The sequence below is a fragment of the Myotis myotis genome, unplaced genomic scaffold (genome assembly GCF_014108235.1).
Source record: "Myotis myotis isolate mMyoMyo1 unplaced genomic scaffold, mMyoMyo1.p scaffold_m19_p_10, whole genome shotgun sequence".
In the NCBI taxonomy this organism is placed as follows: domain Eukaryota; kingdom Metazoa; phylum Chordata; class Mammalia; order Chiroptera; family Vespertilionidae; genus Myotis; species Myotis myotis.
In genome coordinates this window covers 75,753,075-75,770,395 of record NW_023416314.1, presented here as the reverse complement: position 1 = coordinate 75,770,395, position 17,321 = coordinate 75,753,075, and the positions used below count along the sequence as shown (strand labels likewise).

At 37.2% G+C, this 17,321-nt stretch overlaps 1 protein-coding gene across 8 annotated transcripts in view; it reads right to left on the bottom strand.

Moving 5' to 3' along the window:
- The window catches only part of CSTF3 (cleavage stimulation factor subunit 3), a 72,266-nt gene that overhangs the window by 22,475 nt on the left and 32,470 nt on the right, over positions 1-17,321 (bottom strand). Inside the window, exon 2 of one of the 8 annotated variants that reach the window (XM_036326295.1) lies at positions 497-770. The exons of 6 other annotated variants lie outside the window; for them this stretch is intronic. In XM_036326295.1, coding sequence (XP_036182188.1) covers positions 497-613 — 117 coding nt within the window. In that variant the 5' untranslated portion in view covers positions 614-770. Of the gene's footprint in view, positions 1-496; positions 771-17,321 lie in introns of those variants that run through there. One more of the 8 variants, XM_036326301.1, reaches the window with a different exon arrangement.

Genomic DNA, 17,321 nt, shown 5'->3' with positions numbered 1-17,321 from the left:
TTTGTTTTACTCTAAGTGAATAATTGGGTTGGTTAGAGAAATCTTGGCTTGTGATCCTTCTCTCAGCAGTATATATACCAACTTTCCCAGTTTTCTGGCTTAAGATATTGCAGGTGAGAACTCTGACGGTCTCTTTTTCAGCTTGGGAATTTTCTTCTTTTTAAAATTGTCTCTCTTCCTTCTGTTCCTTTTCCCTTTAGAACTCCTATTATACACATTATGCCTCCTTATTCTACCTTCAAAATTGCTTATTTTTACCCTTTCTTTGATCTAGGTGTAAAAGAATTTGTTGATTTTTGGCTCCAGATTTTAATACTGTCCTTTCAATCTCATTGCATTCATATTATTTTGTTCAAGTTATTGTCTCTCCCCTTCAGCAGCTCTTTTGTTGGGGCCTATCCTGACAGTTGCTGCATCATTAACTGCAATTATTTTTTCTGTCTGTTCCCTGACGCTGTGTTGGCAGTCTTAGGATAGTAACTGATCCCTTCCCTACCATGACAGCTATGTAGCAGGTGTAGACAGGAAATAGGCTGTTGGTAGTCCTCTGACAAAGATCCAGAAAGAAGTCTTTGCTCAAGAGTAGGGAGGGCTCAGCCCGCCTGATGTCCATATTCCTCTGGGGTAGAAAGTCCAGGACTTCCAAGTGTTTCTATGGGTCAGTTTCTAATACCTTGCCCTAGGCTCTCCACCAGCCCTCTTCTTTGAGACAGCCACAAAACCTGAGGTTTCCTTGAATCCAGCTGCTCTGCTCAGTAGAGGTAAATAGGCTGAGAATGGCAGTGAGGTAAGATGAGTTGAAGTCATTAGCTTCCAAAGGCAATGACAGATTATATACAGTTCTTACAATAGGTTAGGGAAACCAAAACTACTGGGAAAATTGGCAAAGAATATGAATAGGTGATTTCCAGGAGAGAAAATGAAAATGGTTGGAAAGGGTTGGGGGGCAGGAGGGAGTGGGGTAAGAGATCAACCGAAGGACTTGTATGCATGCATATAAGCATAACCAATGGACATAAGACACTGGGGGGTAGGGGAGGACGGGGGATTGTCAAGGGCGGGGGGGGGGGGGGGGAAGGACACATATGTAATACCCTTTGTAATACTTTAAGCAATAAAACTTAAAAAAATAAAAATAAAAAAATTAAAAAAAAGATAATATGGCAACACATGCAAACTTACAAAATGGGAAAAACAAAAACAGTTAACAAAGTAAATGCTCATCAATAGAAAAATAGTTCAATTAATTGTGGTGCATTCATATAATGGAATATTATATACCCATATGAAATAAATTAGGACTGGTAGCAGGTAGTTTGAGGGAATTTTCACAAGATTTTATTGAATAAAAAAAAGATTAAAATGTGTATAATACATTACATTTTTGTAAAACAATGCTCAAAAAATAAATCTTGCACTGGCCAGTGTGGCTCAGTTGGATGGAGCTTTGTCCCATGCACCAAAGTGTCACGGGTTCCATTTCTGATCAGGGTGCATACCCAGGTTGCAGGCTCCATCTCTGGTTGGACATGTGCAGGAGGCAACTGATCAATGTTTCTCTCTCATATACATATTCATCTCTGCCTCTCTAAAATCAATGGAAACATATCCTTGAGTGAGGATTAAAAATAATAATAAATAATCTTATTTGTATACATGTATGTTTGTATGATTTTATGAGCATGGAGAAAATAAGGAACATACACAAAGTTGTTAATGTAGTTGATGGGCAGAGTTCTATCAGTGGAGGAATAGAGATAAGAAAAAAGAGGCTTTATATCATGTACATGATTTCATTTATGCATCTCAGTAAAAACTACGTCTCTATATTATAATAAATATAAACATGCTTACAGGGCTCTACTTGAAAACCAAAGCTTGATTTCAATTTTAAAAAATTCTTAATACTGCTTTGAAGTTTGTCTGACATCAGATTCTCAAGTCTATCATTAACCAATCAAAAATACCTCCATTTAAAGTCCATTATATCCATACACATAGTTTTAAAAGCATACATAAACTTGCTAATATCTATCTACTAAAAGTAATGCTATATAATTATAAATGACAGGGGCCCTTAAAAATTATTTTTGTTCTTAGTTCTCAAACTTCAATGTGCAACCCATCTGAGTTGGTAAAAGTGTAGAATTCTGTTTTTAACAGGAATCACAAGTTATACTAATGCAAAGATTTTTTAAAATGGTTGGAAATATACCAACATATGACCAATTTATGTGTTAGTGTGAAGGAATAATTGTTTTTTCAAAATTTCTATAATGTAGTTATATTATTTTTGTAATTTAAAAAATCCTTACAAGAAAAAATTGAGGATAATTTTTAATATTCACCTTTCTGATATATCTACTGCTAGTCATAAAAATTTGTCATGAAATTAAAACGTTTTTGCACAGCAAAGAAAACCATCAACAAAATGAATAGACAACTCACGGAATGGGAGAGCATGTTCACCAATACATCTCATAAGGGGTTAATATCCAAAATTTATAAAGAACTTATAAAACTCAACACCAAAAAACAAAAAGAAAAACAAACAAAAAAACAATGAAAAAATGGGCAACAGACATGAAAAGATGCTCAATGGACCCTAGCTGGTTTGGCTCAGTGGACAGAGCGTGGGCTTGCAGAATGAAGGGTCCCAGGTTCGATTCCAGTCAAGGGAACATGCCCTGGTTGCTCCCCACTGGGGTGGGGGGGGGGCATGCAGGAGGCAGCCTATCAATGATTCTTTTTCATCATTGATGTTTCTATGTCTCTCACCCTTTCAGAAATTAATAAATATATATTTAAAAAAATGAAACTCAATGTCACTAATCATTATCACCTCACACCTGTCAGAATGGCTATCATCAATAAATCAGTAAACAAGTGTTGGCAAGGATGTGAAGGGAATCCTTGTGCACAGTTGGTGGGAATGTAGACTGGTGCAGCCACTATTGAAAGTAGTATGGAGTTGCCGCAAAAACTTAAAAACAGGCCCTGACCAGTTTGGCTCAATGGATAGAGCGTCGGCCTGCGGACTGAAGGGTCCCAGGTTCAATAGGGTCAAGGGCATGTACCTTGGTTGCAGGCACACCCCCAGTAGGGAGTGTGCAGGAGGCAGCTGATCGATGTTTCTCTCTCATGGATGTTTCTGACTATCCCTCTCCCTTCCTCTCTGTAAAAAAATCAATAAAATATGTATTTTTTTAAAATTAAAAACAGAACTGCCTTATGACTCAGCCATTCCACTTCTGGGAATTTATCTGAAGAAACCCGGAACACTAATTTGAAAGAATATGTACACCCCTATGTTCACTGCAGCATTATTTACAATAGCCAAGACTTGGAAGCAACCCAAGAGTCCACCAGTAAATGAGTAAACAGGTATAGTACATTTACACAATGGAATACTACTCAGCCGTAAAAAGGAAGAAAATTTAACCCTTTGCAACAGCATAAATGGACCTGGAGAACATTATGCTCAGTAAAATAAGTCAATCAGAGAAAGACAAGTACCATATTACTTCACTCATATGTAGAATTTTTTGTCACTCATATGTAAAATTTAATGAACTAAACTACCAAGCAAAATAGAGACAGACTCATAGAGAATAGACAAACAGCTCTAATAGAGGGGTTTTGAGAGGGTGGTGGTGGAGGAATTGAGCAAAAAAAGAAAAACCAGAGAAAGAACTCATGGATCTGGACAACAGTGTGGTGACTGCCAGGGGCAGGAGATGGGTTAAGGTGGAAGAGGGTATGAAGGGATAAATGGTGATGGGAGAGGAAAAGAGAGAAAATAAAATTGTCATGCACTTGAAATTTTATTCTTTTGCTGAGTCATTTTAATTTTACCAAGATATGAAAAGATGCTGTGGAGGGAAAGGAAGAAAAAATTTTAAATTGTCAACTCCCTATTTTTATTTTGTAAAAAAGGAAGATAATTAGATTAGCAAAATTAGACTGGTTATTGGGGGAAGAGTAAAACAAGTATAACAATGAATAAATATAGATCTATTCCTGATACATTAAAATTTTTTTTATAAGTTTGAGTCAAACTGCATATGGCGGGAAGCAAGATCTCAGATACTTTTAAACACTTCTTAATTCTAGTTCTTTGCTAACGTCTATGATTATTCTCAAGCATAATTGAACATTAATTATCTTTTGGAACTAAAACTACCCTCTGGGCATTTACTGAAACTAATAATCACAGCAGATTATTTAACTTTGCAAAATGTAAACCTTATCAGAAGAAATGTCTAATAAACTACTAACTGTGGTAACATCCATTTTTAAGTTTAGATATCTGTGCCCTTTATCTGGAACATCCTATATAATAAAAGCTAATATGCAAATCGACCAAATGGCAGAACGACTGGCCGCTATGATGCGCACTGACCACTAGGGGGCAGACGTTCATTGCAGGAGCTGCCCCTAGCCCACAGGTCCCCGGCCAGTCAAGGGAGGTGCTAGCGGGGGGTCCCCCTCCCCCCAAACGCCCACAGAGGGAGGCGACCAGTGGTGGTGGCAGGGCTGGCTGGCGATCAGGGGGCAGCGCTAGGTTGGCTAAGGCGGGTGCTAGCAGGGGCCCCCCCCCCGATCGCCCCACTGGTCGGCCCTGATTGCCGGCTAGGCTTAGGGACCTACCTGTGTGCAAATTTTTTGCATGGGGCCTCTAGTTTTTATATGAAGATGTAAAGAAGCTACAATATTTAACTGTTTAAAAATAAATTAGTTTTCCCTAAGTAATATTAGGAATATTTTTCATATTTCATTGAACATTTTATAAAATGGTGTAAATGCCTATAAAGCTGACATTTTCCTTAACAGAGAAATCTCTACATGTAAAGAAAATTTTGGCTGTTTTCCTCAATAACAAATTTTTTGTTATCAGAATTTTTTAAATGTTATTTTTAGAAGTACTTATTAATAAGTAACTATACAATTCATTTTAAATAATTCAAAAACGTATTTGACAAGTGAATCTAACAGACATAATCCTATAGAGCAGCGGTTCTCAACCTGTGGGTCGCAACCCCTTTGGTGGTCAAACGACCCTTTCACAGGAGTCGCCTAAGACCATCCTGCATATCAGATACTTACATGATGATTCATAACAGTAGCAACATTACAGTTATGAAGTAGCAACGAAAATAATTTTACAGTTGGGTCACAACATGAGGAACTGTATTTAAAGGGCCAGAAGGTTGAGAACCAGTGGCATCGAGGAAAGTAAACAAACCAAACAATTTAAAGGAAGTCTCTATATACTTGTTTAGGTCTTCATATAAAATCACCATTTGAGACAAGCCAATGCTTGTTTTAAGACACTACAGGGTTAGACCCCATCTCAAGTGAGTTTACATAGCAGTTGCTTCTACAAATGGGATGAATAAATGAATTAATTGCAAACACACCGTCCTAATTTGTTTCCCATATCGTTCTCAAGATTTGCACTTTTGTGGAACTTGAGACAATCAATTTGAGTTGGAGCTGTAAAAGCTGATTCTGCTTGTCTTTTTCTTTTTAAAAAAAATATAATTTTTTGATTTTTTACAGAGAAGATGGGAGAGGGATAGACTTAGAAACATCGATGAGAGAGAAACACTGATCAGCTGCCTCCTGCACGCCCCCTACTGGGGATGTGCCCGCAACCAAGGTACATGCCCTTGACCCGAATCGAACCTGGGACCCGTCAGTCCGCAGGCCCACGCTCTATCCACTGAGCCCACCCAGTTAGGGCTCTGCTTGTCTTTTTCATTCTAAAAAGCTTAGCCCCAATCCGGAAACCTAAAAGCAAATGGCATCCTGAACACAAACCCCATCTTCCATTCAGTTCCCCTTTTTCACTACTTTTTTCTGGGACTCTCCAATTCCTTATACCCAGAAAAAAGTGTACTGGATATTACAGACCTAAGTTATTTTAAGGAATTTGGAAAATATTGAAGAATGGCACTTTAAGATCTACCAAATTTTTAAAAAATATATTTTTATTGATTTCAGAGATAGGGAGGAGAGATAGAAACATCAATGATGAGAACCATTGATCAGCTGCCTCCTGCAGGCCCCCTACTGGGATCAAGACAACAACCTGGGCATGTGCCCTGATCAGGAATAGAACTGTGACCTCCTGGATCATTGGTCAACACTACCCTAGCCAGTTTGGCTCAGTGGATAGGCCAGCCGTGGGCAAACTACAGCCCGCGGGCCGGATCCAGCCCGTTTGAAATGAATAAAACTAAAAAAAAAAAAGACCGTACCCTTTTATGTAATGATGTTTACTTTGAATTTATATTAGTTCACACAAACACTCCATCCATGCTTTTGTTCTGGCCCTCTGGTCCAGTTTAAGAACCCATTGTGGCCCTCGAGTCAAAAGTTTGCCCACCCCTGGGATAGGCCATCGGCCTATGGACCAAAGGGTCCCCAGTTTCCAAAGGCAGGTACTTTGGTTGCAGGCTCCTCCCCAGGCCAGGCCCTGGTCAGGGTGTGTGCAGGAAGCAACCAATCGATGTGCTTCTCTCACACTGATATTTCTATCTTTCCCTCTCTCTTAAAAAAAAAAAATCAATGGAAAAAATATCAAGTAAGGATTTAAATTTTTTTTAAAACTAAAAAACAAATGTATGCTTACATATACACCGATTTAGATTTAACAAGTTGGCTAAAACCTATTGCTATCCCATAAATTTTGTTCAAGATACTTAAAGTTGTGTTACAGAAACAACATTATCTGAGTAGAGAATATAAACCAGTTATAGTAACATTATAATTGAAATTATAATTTTCAGGGCAAATTAGTTTTAGATTGAGTTTACATTCCTTTTTTTTTGTTTTGTTAATCCTTACTGAGGACATTTTTTCCATTGATTTTTAGAGAGTGGAAGGGACAGAAGGGGGGACGGGGAAGAGAGAGAAACATCGGTTGGTTGTCTCCTGTGCACATCCCAACAGGGGCCAGGGATCAAACCTGCAACCCAAGTATATGTCCTTGACAAGAACTGAACCAGTAACCATGCAATCTGATGTTCTACCCACTTAGTACACTGGCCAGGGCCATTTTTATTTTTTGTACTAATCAAATTTGTTATTAATCTTCCACTTTTCTGAACCAACTAAAAAATATTTGCAGTGTGTGCTTCAGATTTACCAGGTGGATATGGGTCCATGGATCTGGATTTTATTAAAGATCTTATAATCAAGTTGGAAACACGAAATTACTGGGAAGAACAGAGGACTAAATTTAATTTTATATATATCACCATGTCCTATAAAATTAAGAGGAAAAGGAGTCCCATGCAAATTAGTTACTGAGGAAAGTTTTGCTGAGCAGATGAAATCCAGAAAAAAAGGTTGTGTGAGTCTCTGAAGTTTTCTGTGGAAGAGTGGAAAGAATATGTATTAGGAAAGCAGGCGGGCTAATTGCAGTGGCAGTCCATTACAGAGGGCCTAAACAAAAAGCCAAGCAGAGTTTAAAACTGATATACACAAAATTTGGATGTCACCCAATAATGAAAGTACAGAAACTATGGCTCATCAGTGGGGTTGGGGGGTGAAGGAGAGTGAAATTGGGGAAGATAGAAAGGTGGCTTTCAGTCTCATGGGATCAGGCAAGGCACTGGCAGAGAAATAGCTAAGAAGCTGTTGCTATCATCCTTAACTGGGGTAACAGTGGCCTGGGCTTTGGGAGAAGGCCAGGCAGGGAGAGAAAAATAGTAATACAGAGGGGAAAAACCAGAGGTGTATTTTTTCATGAAAAAAAATAAAAATGAAAAATGTTATGGTAATTACTGTAAAGTTTACTTTTTACTATTTTTAATGCAGTGTTTTATTTATTGCTTTAATTTTAAGAGAGGGAGGGAGAAAAAGAGAGAAACATTGATTTGTTGTTCCATCTACTCACGCATTCTTTAGTTGATTCTTGTATGTGCCCTGACCAGGGATCGAACTGCAACCTTGGAGTCCTGGGGACAATGCTCCAAACAACTGAGCTACACGGCGAGGGCAAGTTTACTTTTTCTTTTTTTAATGTTTGTTATTGATTTTAGAGAAGAGGGGAGAGGGAGAGAGAAAAACTGATGTGAGAAACATCCATCTGCTGCTCCGACTGGGGATCAAACTGGCAACCTTTATACGCACAGGATGGCAATCAGCTGAGCCACACCAGCCAGAGCCAAGTTTACATTTTATTGGATTTAATGTGGTAACCATAACTAACTCAGAAACTTTTTAAAGTTAGGACATAAGGTATTGGTTTTCAAATAAAACAAGATGTGTATTTGAGTCACTGATTTAATTTCTGAAAAACAGCCATTACCAGGCAGAGAAAAGGAACAGAAACTCAGAGTGCTTGAGATAAGAGAAAGGATAAAATCACATATAAAAAATCAAAGGAGAACACTAAGAAAAAAAGAGAGCTGATAGGTGATTTACTGTTATGCTGCTAAATAACAATTATAATAGACATCTAGTATCAAGAAAAATGCTTTACCTAGTCTTTCTTAAAATCACTTTTCAAAAACTGGATTAAATTTCTCTACTTTTTGAGCAATGTGCCTACTCGTCTAGTATTTTTCTATCAATAGATTTATGAATGCGGAAAACAACACATTTCCTTGTTCCATAAAACTTTTATAGTGCATTCCTCAGACTAAAATACCATGTTTTTATCCAAATATGCTATTCAAACTCTTAATTTTAGATCTGAAATTATTTCAATTACATTATGCAATTCTGCCATTGATACTTTTAATCATTGTATCCAATAAAATCAGCATTTGTATTATGAGCCAATTCTAGTTCTCTCAATCCTATATGCATATGTTATTTTTACTTTTAATTTAAATGACTTAATTGCACATTCCTTTAAAATGTTCATCAAATATTCTCCAAGTCATCCTTTTCACCAAAATCATACATTTACTTAATCTTTTCCTCTTTACACTTGGACAAACTATTTTACTAAATTCTGAGGCAATTAAAAAATCTCATTGCCAAAAAAAAAAAAAAAAATCTCATTGCCTAACTCAATTTGAAAGATCATGCCAGCAACTTTTGATAGTGAAATACCAATTCTAAATGATCAGTTTAAAGAAATGACCATAAATGTTTAAAGATACCTAAGTAAAATTGTATGTTAGTTTCTTATAAAGCAAAAAATGGAAATATGAATATACAACAATAAAGGATTGGTTAAGTAGCATACATCTGTATGTACTAATTTAGCACATTTAAAAGTAATTTCGTATAACGAATAACAACAAAAATATAAAAAACATGTTACAATAAAGTTTTGAGTTTTTGTTTTATAGAAACCTGTATCTAGCAAAGCTAACAGTGGTAAAAGATAGTGGAAATATGAATTATTTCCCATTATGCTTACACTTTTCAAATTTTCCTGCAATAACCACATTATAGTACTATTTTGTTTATTTTTAAAATATATTTTTATTAATTTCAGAGAGAGGAAGGGAAAGGGAAATATAAACATCAATGATGAGAGAGAATCATTGACTGGCTGCCTCCTGCACGCCCCCTACTGGGGATGGAACCTGTAACCGGGGCATGTGCCCATGACCAGAATTGAACCCAGGACCCTTCAGTCCACAGGCTGATGCTCTATCCATTGAGCCAAACCGGATAGGGCTGTATTACTCTTTTAAATTTATTTTCCTTTTTAAAAAACAAGTTCTGTTTTTCCTTCCTCATCTTTTTTCAACTTCCATTCATTTGATATATCATTATGCTTGCTTTGTAAAATTGTACCATTTAATTCCAAAATTTTCATTCATCCCCATATTTAGCTTCAGTGACAACTGTTTAACTATATTTTCAGTAGTCCATCTAGGTATTATCCTATATAATAAAAGTGTAACATGCTAAATGTCTGGTCCATCGTTCAACCAATCAAAGCATAATATGCTAATGACATGCTAAGGCCACTCAACTTCTTGCTATGATGTGCACAGACCACCAGGGGGCAGTCGACTGGTTGCTATGACGTGCACTGACCACCAGGTGGCAGATGCTCCAACCAGTAGGTTAACTTGCTGCTGGGGACGGAGAGAAAAGGGCCAGATATGTCCTGGAGCCCTCCCGTGGTCCCTCCCCAGCTGGCCAACCTCTTGTGTCCCCAGCCCCGATCATGCACCAGTGGGGTCCCTCGGCCGAGTCTGGGCCCTCTCACTGTCTGGGACCACTCGGGGGATGTCGGAGAGCCAGTTTCGGCCCCATCCCACAGGCCAGGCCAAGGAACTCCACTGGTGCACAAATTCGTGCACCTGACCTCTAGCTCCATCATAAAAAAAATCCCACAGGACATGTTTGATTTCTCTATCTAGTGCTGCTGCTGGTAATTTAGACTGTATGTTCCAGGACTTGGTCCTTTTTTGAGATATGGCTCAATAAACATTGTCTTTCAGAAAATAAAATAAAATCCCACAAAGGCACAGATTTTTATCAGTTTATTTCCAAGCACCTAGAATAGTGCCCACATATAGTGACATTCAATAAATATGGCTAAGTAAATGTGGCTAAAAATCTGTCACTGATTAAATATTTATTACTTGTGGAATTAATATTATACTAACTTAACTAGTAATGGAAATATAAAAATGAAACCATGGAACTTGTATAGAAAGCTCAGGAGTTGTTATTCTTGTTAAAAAAAAAAACAAAAACACCACACTTAAATAAAAGGTTTTAGGAAGAATGATACAAATTATACTGCCAGTCAATTCAGAATAAAATACTATCTTTAAAAATAGTTAAGGACCCATTAAAACTCTAAAACGGATTTTGAAAAGATTTTTACATGGCTTATTAGAATTCCATGTAAACACCCAAATCAATTTTATTTTTCATTAATTCTCTTGAATGAAAACATGATTTCCCATATAACACTGCCTCAAATAACCAAGTAAAAGGTGAAAAACTGGGATTTTGAAAGTGGAGGTTTAAATACGTAGATATACCTATCAAATTAATTACCTTTATAAAAAACAAGAAAAGCCCTGACCAGTTTGGCTCAGTGGATAGAGCGTCGGCCTGCGGACTGAAGGGTCCCAGGTTTGATTCAGGTCAAGGGCATGTACCTCGGTTGCGGGCACACCTGTAGTAGGGAGTGTGCAGAAGGCAGCTGGTCGATGTTTCTCTCTCATCAATGTTTCTAACTATCCCTCTCCCTTCCTCTCTGTAAAAAAAAAAAATCAATAAAATATATATATATATTTTTTTTTAAAAAAATATATTTTATTGATTTTTTACAGAGAGGAAGGGAGAGAGATAGAGAGTTAGAAACATCGATGAGAGAGAAACATTGATTTTTTACAGAGAGGAAGGGAGAGAGATAGAGAGTTAGAAACATCGATGAGAGAGAAACATCGACCAGCTGCCTTCTGCACACTCCCTACTACAGATGTGCCCGCAACCGAGGTACATGCCCTTGACCTGAATCAAACCTGGGACCCTTCAGTCCGCAGGCCGACGCTCTATCCACTGAGCCAAACCAGTCTTGGCAATAAAATATATTTTTAAAAAAACAAAAAATTCAGGTTAAAATATTAAATTCCAGCACAATTAAGAGACAGATGAATCATTTTCCGCTGAGAGACATGTTCCAAAGATGAAATTTTGGTTCTATTTTAATGAGTTAAGTCTTATTTGGAAATTTTAAGTATTATCTCCAGAATGTTTATAATGTAATCTAATAGGTACGTATTTAAAATTTTTTTCCCTTACTTCTTAAGTTCCTAAGTGCATTTCTCCAAACAGGGTCACATTTAAAGACTGAACAAAAGCATGCACTATTTTCTCTGGAATTTTATTTATATCCGTTGGTTTGAAATGTTTGGTTAGTATTTTACATTTCACCTCTCCAAAATAAGTTTTTGATGATATTTCCCAAAGTGATACCACCGAAAGTAACAAATTAGGCTGAAATCCTATATGGAATACCCACTAAGATTTCAGTAGACAAGAAGGAAATAAAGACCAGATGGGAATTCCTGCCATTAAAAGGAGATTTTTGTGCTATCACTGAAATGTAAGTAAAGTTGAAGAGGAAAAAACCTACAAGCTCTGGGTCAAGATGATATTTTATCCTATACATGAAGTCTGGAGGAAGGCTCCTGTAATCTAACAAATACATGGTCATTCTTTCCGGTGGATTCTAATATACAGATCTAATTTTGTCCTGGCTTTATGTAACAAGTTAGTAAGAGCTGTCAGATGATCAAAAGCTGTGATAGAAAAAATAATAGGAAAAATAACATTTCCCTAATACTCAGTTTCCCAAAGAACCTGAGCTCCCGACAGCCCTTTCCTAATCACTACCTAAACCTGAAGAACAGGAACAAGACCATTGTTCTGTTCCTCTCCGTCCATCATCCCACAATATGCACACAAAAAAACTATTAAAATAATCTTAAGGATGGGCTTTCAATTGCTACAGTTGAAATACACTGTTGGATAGGAAGGCAAGCATGTTGGAAAACTAGATTGTATGTGCCCTGACCAGATAAGATAACTCATTTGGTTAGAGGGTTGTCCAGTCCCAATTAGCAAAGTTTGCAGGTTCAAGAAGCAACCAATCAATGCATAAAAAATAGGACAACAAATTGATATTTCTCTCCCCACAACCGCTCTCTCTAAAAAAAAAAAAAAAAAAAAAAAAAAAAATCAATCAATCAATCAATATCCTGCAGCTGGGGAAGAGAGGGAAGAGGGTGCGGGGGGGGGGGGGGGAATCAATATATTTTATTATAAACTAGATTTTATGAAATGTTTAATTACCTCACCATTGGGAAAACTAATTTTTAAAATATTTAATATTAAATAGTACAAATATAATCCATATGCTACATAAAACTTACATCAAAGGGATCTCTATAATTCCTAAAAGATGCTTTCATTTTTCTATTTTCAATGACCTTATTGAATAACTTAAGAAAATGTATACTGTGTATCAAGATTTTTCTTCACAAATACTTTATAGGCAAATCAATTTAAGGGGAAAAATGTAACTACCAACAGAACATACTCTTATTAAATCTATTTAAAATTATTATTATTACATATTGGCAATTCAAGTCTTATGTCTTTCTAACATTGAGTAGCAATATAAAAGATTTGAGACGTGTAAGAAAAATAATTTGCAAACAAGATTTAAATGAGAAATGGGTTTTAATGAACTAAGTGAAATTATAAGCACGACATGTTTTTGAAAGAAAAATATTTAAAGTAAAACACCAAAACAAAGGAAAATATTGGTCTTTCAAAGATACTTATCATTCCTTCTCATCTGACATTAAGAAAAACATTAGCAGTAAAGATAACATACTATTTAGTTATATCAAAATTATTTGAACTTCTAGTAATCATGCAAAAGTTAAACATTTCCCTTAACTCTCCTAATATATCGTGTTCCTGCAAATTAAGAAACAACAGAAAATTGGGGTAAAGGGGATCAGTCCTCAGAAAAATAAATATAAAGGTCTTTGAAAATAGGAAATGTACTCAATCTCATTTATAAAAGAAGTGAAAATCAAAACTACACTGAGATTATAGTTCTTTACCTAAGAAAACTGGCAAAAAATTAAAGTGTAATAACATATTTTGTAAAGAGAATATAAAATTGGTTCTTTCAAGCATTATCAATGTAATTTTAAATTGTTAAAAACTCTGTGAAAAGCCATTTGGATATAAAAAAGTTTTCAATCCCATACTCTGATTCAGCAAGTCCTCAACTACAAATTTTATATATAGATATATTGATACAAATGGAAAAGACACGTATACAGATAATAGTCAATGCAGAAATGTTTACAATAAAACTGGTTTGGGAAGAAACTAAATGTCATTCAGTAGGAGATAGGTTAAAATACGGAAAAGTAAGTACTTATTTAAATTATTCCTGTAAAAGGAGAAAAAAAGCAAACACACTGAACACTTGGGTGCCTCAAAGACAGGTATATGAAAGACTTCATTGTAGGTCCCTTGTGTTATCTTGGATTTTTGAACTATATTAGAAAAGTTTTATAGATTATTTCTAACGTTTAATAATGAGATTACTGTAGTAATATACATGGGTAAAAATATGACTAAAAGTCAACATTTAAGAAACTGTTGTAAGCCACAGACTTTATAAACTTCTGGCATTAAACCAATCAAGTGAGATTTACAAAGTTTATTTATAAATAAACATAAAAATAAAATTCAATCATTTAGCCGAAACCGGTTTGGCTCAGTGGCTAGAGCGTCGGCCTGCGGACTGAAGGGTCCCAGGTTCGATTCCGGTCAAGGGCATGTACCTGGGTTGCGGGCACATCCCCGGTGGGGGATGTGCAGGAGGCGGCTGGTCGATGTTTCTCTCTCATCGATGTTTCTGACTCTCTTTCTCTCTCCCTTCCTCTCTGTAAAAAATCAATAAAATATATTTAAAAAAAAAAAAATTCAATCATTTAACTCTTTAAAAAGGAAGCTAAAAAATACCATTGTTACAATTCTAATGAAAGTCCTTTAATTTTATGACAGAATGACTTGGGGGAAGACAGTTTATTACAAAAATAGTGACTTGATGGATTCTTACTAAATGAAAAGATGTTCTTTAAAATATACAAATCTGCCGAAACCGGTTTGGCTCAGTGGATGGAGCGTCGGCCTGCGGACTGGGGGGTCCCGGGTTCGATTCCGGTCAAGGGCATGTGCCTGGGTTGCGGGCACGTCCCCGGTGGGAGATGTGCAGGAGGCGGCTGATCGATGTTTCTCTCTCATCGATGTTTCTGGCTCTCTATCTCTCTCCCTTCTTCTCTGTGGAAAATCAATAGAATATATTGGAAAAAGAAAAAAAAAATATACAAATCTATTTCTTTTTTTAATAATGCAAAAGGATTTATATACACACCAATGAAGGAAAGCAGTCTTTTGACAAATGGAGATTAAGGGTAAGTAGCTGATTTGGGGACCGACTACAATGGCAAGACTTGCTTTGTTGCCTTCAGATGTTGGGTCTATTTACCCAACACTTCAGGCTTTTTCAATGGGTCTTCCTCCTCCTGGGCCTGATTTTCTAATTCCTTAAGATATACTAGCTGGTGTTGCAGGTATTCTGTGTTACTCTTCTGTTCATCCATGAAGCATAAGATATTAGTGTCGCTATTGGCAGAAGCTATGGTCTTCACGTCTAACAGGGGTTTGGTTAACTGGTTCTCCAATTCCAGAGCAGACTCTAGAGCAGGGGTCCTCAAACGTTTTAAACAGGGGGCCAGTTCACTGTCCCTCAGACCGTTGGAGGGCCGGACTATAGTTTTAAAAAAAAAACTATGAACAAATTCCTATGCACACTGCACATATATTATTTTGAAGTAAAAAAACAAAACGGGAACAAATACAATATTTGTATTTGCATGTGGCCCACGGGCCATAGCTTGAGGACCCCTGCTCTAGAGCTTGTACGCCTATTCCCCAGTTATCTATCTCAGGCCTCTTATTTTTTTAATACATTTTTATTGATTCCAGAGAGGGAGAGGGAGCAAGAGAAACATCAATATGAAAGTCATTGATTGGCTGCTTCCTGCACCCTCCTACTGGGGATCAAGCCTGCAACCCGGGCATGTGCCCTTGGCTGGAATCGAAACGGGGACCCTTCAGTCTGAGGGTGGGCACTCTATCCACTGAGCCAAACCATCTAGGGCTCTCAGGCCTCTTAATCACCAGAAGGAAGATTGTACTTTTACTTTCTCTTAGGTATCTTATGAATTGCTTTCCATGTTTCCTTTTCACCTCAGCTTGATTTTCACAGAATGTGGCAAGATGAGGTTCTTCTGGGCCTTCAATAACAGGCCATCCTGTATAATAAAAGCCTAATATGCACACCGACTGGAAGGCAGAATGACTGGTCGCTATGACGTGCAATCACCACCAGGGGGCAGACACTCCACGCAGGAGCTGTCCCCAGCCCACAGGCCCCAGGCCAGCCAAGGCCAGTGCCAGTAGGGGGCCCCCACCCCACAGATTGCCCCTGATCACCAGCCAGGCCTAGGTACCCTACCCATGAACAAATTTCATGCATCGGGCCTCTAGTAGATAAACCAACATCACTATGTGCCACATGATTAATAGCAACCCTATACTCTTCAGAGAGGGGTTGCTTGGCTGCCATCTTGGCTTTAGAGAAAACCAGCCATAAAACAGTGCTCCTGTATTTTTTGAAATTATGCTACAATCAGTAATGCCCAAAAGTACACATGTAACTAACAATGTTATTTCACTGTGTCTACCAGTAGGATATCTTTTTTCACTCCATAGATTTTTTTCCCCTGCATACAGAATTTTGACAGCTCATTTTCTTCTGCAAATTCAAGAGGCAATTCCAGTCTTCTGGCTTCCATTGTTGCTGTTGGGGAGTTGTCAGGTTAACTGCCAATCCTTTGGTCATTTTTCTTTGTATCCAACTGTTTCTGTGATTTATATTTTTGTCCTTAGTTTTCTAGTTTCATTCTCATAAGGATAGGTGGGTAATTTTTCTTATTTGGGATTCATTGAACATCCCGAAACTGTTGAATTCTTTAGCCATTCTGGAAAATTCTTAGTATTTCTGTTAAAATTGTGATTTGTCCCAACATTTCTCTTCTACTTCTGAAACTTCAATTGCAAATTTTCACTCTATCCATTGTGGCTCTTAATCCTTAGTTTCTTATTTTCTCTCAGTCTCTTTAAGCTCCAGTCTGTTTTTCAATTCTCCAATTCTCTCTTCAGCTCTAAAGGGTTATATCAACCTATTTCAACTTTAATTCTAGTTTTTGAAATCTTTGCAGATGTTTCTACTATATGCCATTTCCTTATTTGCTTAGTTTTTAACAATTGAACTACTTTTCATCAAGAAAGGATTCGAGACTGGTCAGTGTGGCTCAGTTGGTTGAGCATCATCCCATGCACCAAGAGGTTGTCAGTTCAATACCTGTTCAGGGCAGATGCCCAGGTAGGGGGCGCACAGGAGGCAGTCGATCGATATTTATCTCTCATTGACGTTTCTCTCTCTCTACCTCTCACTCTTGAAAATTCAATTTTAAAAAATTTATTTTTAATGGGTTTGAATAAGCTTTACTAGGCACCTAAGAGCATAATTCAGGTCGAGTCCACTAACATTCACGGTTCAAATTCTTTTGAAATACCCAAGTGATGTTTATTTGGACCACAAACCCATGCAAGGGCCAACTTATCGTTGTAAAATCTCAGGATTTTCCCATTCCACTCTCCTCAGGATTACAGATAGCAACTTTCCTCAGCCTCCCAAGGTTAGGAAGGTAGCCTTCATTTGT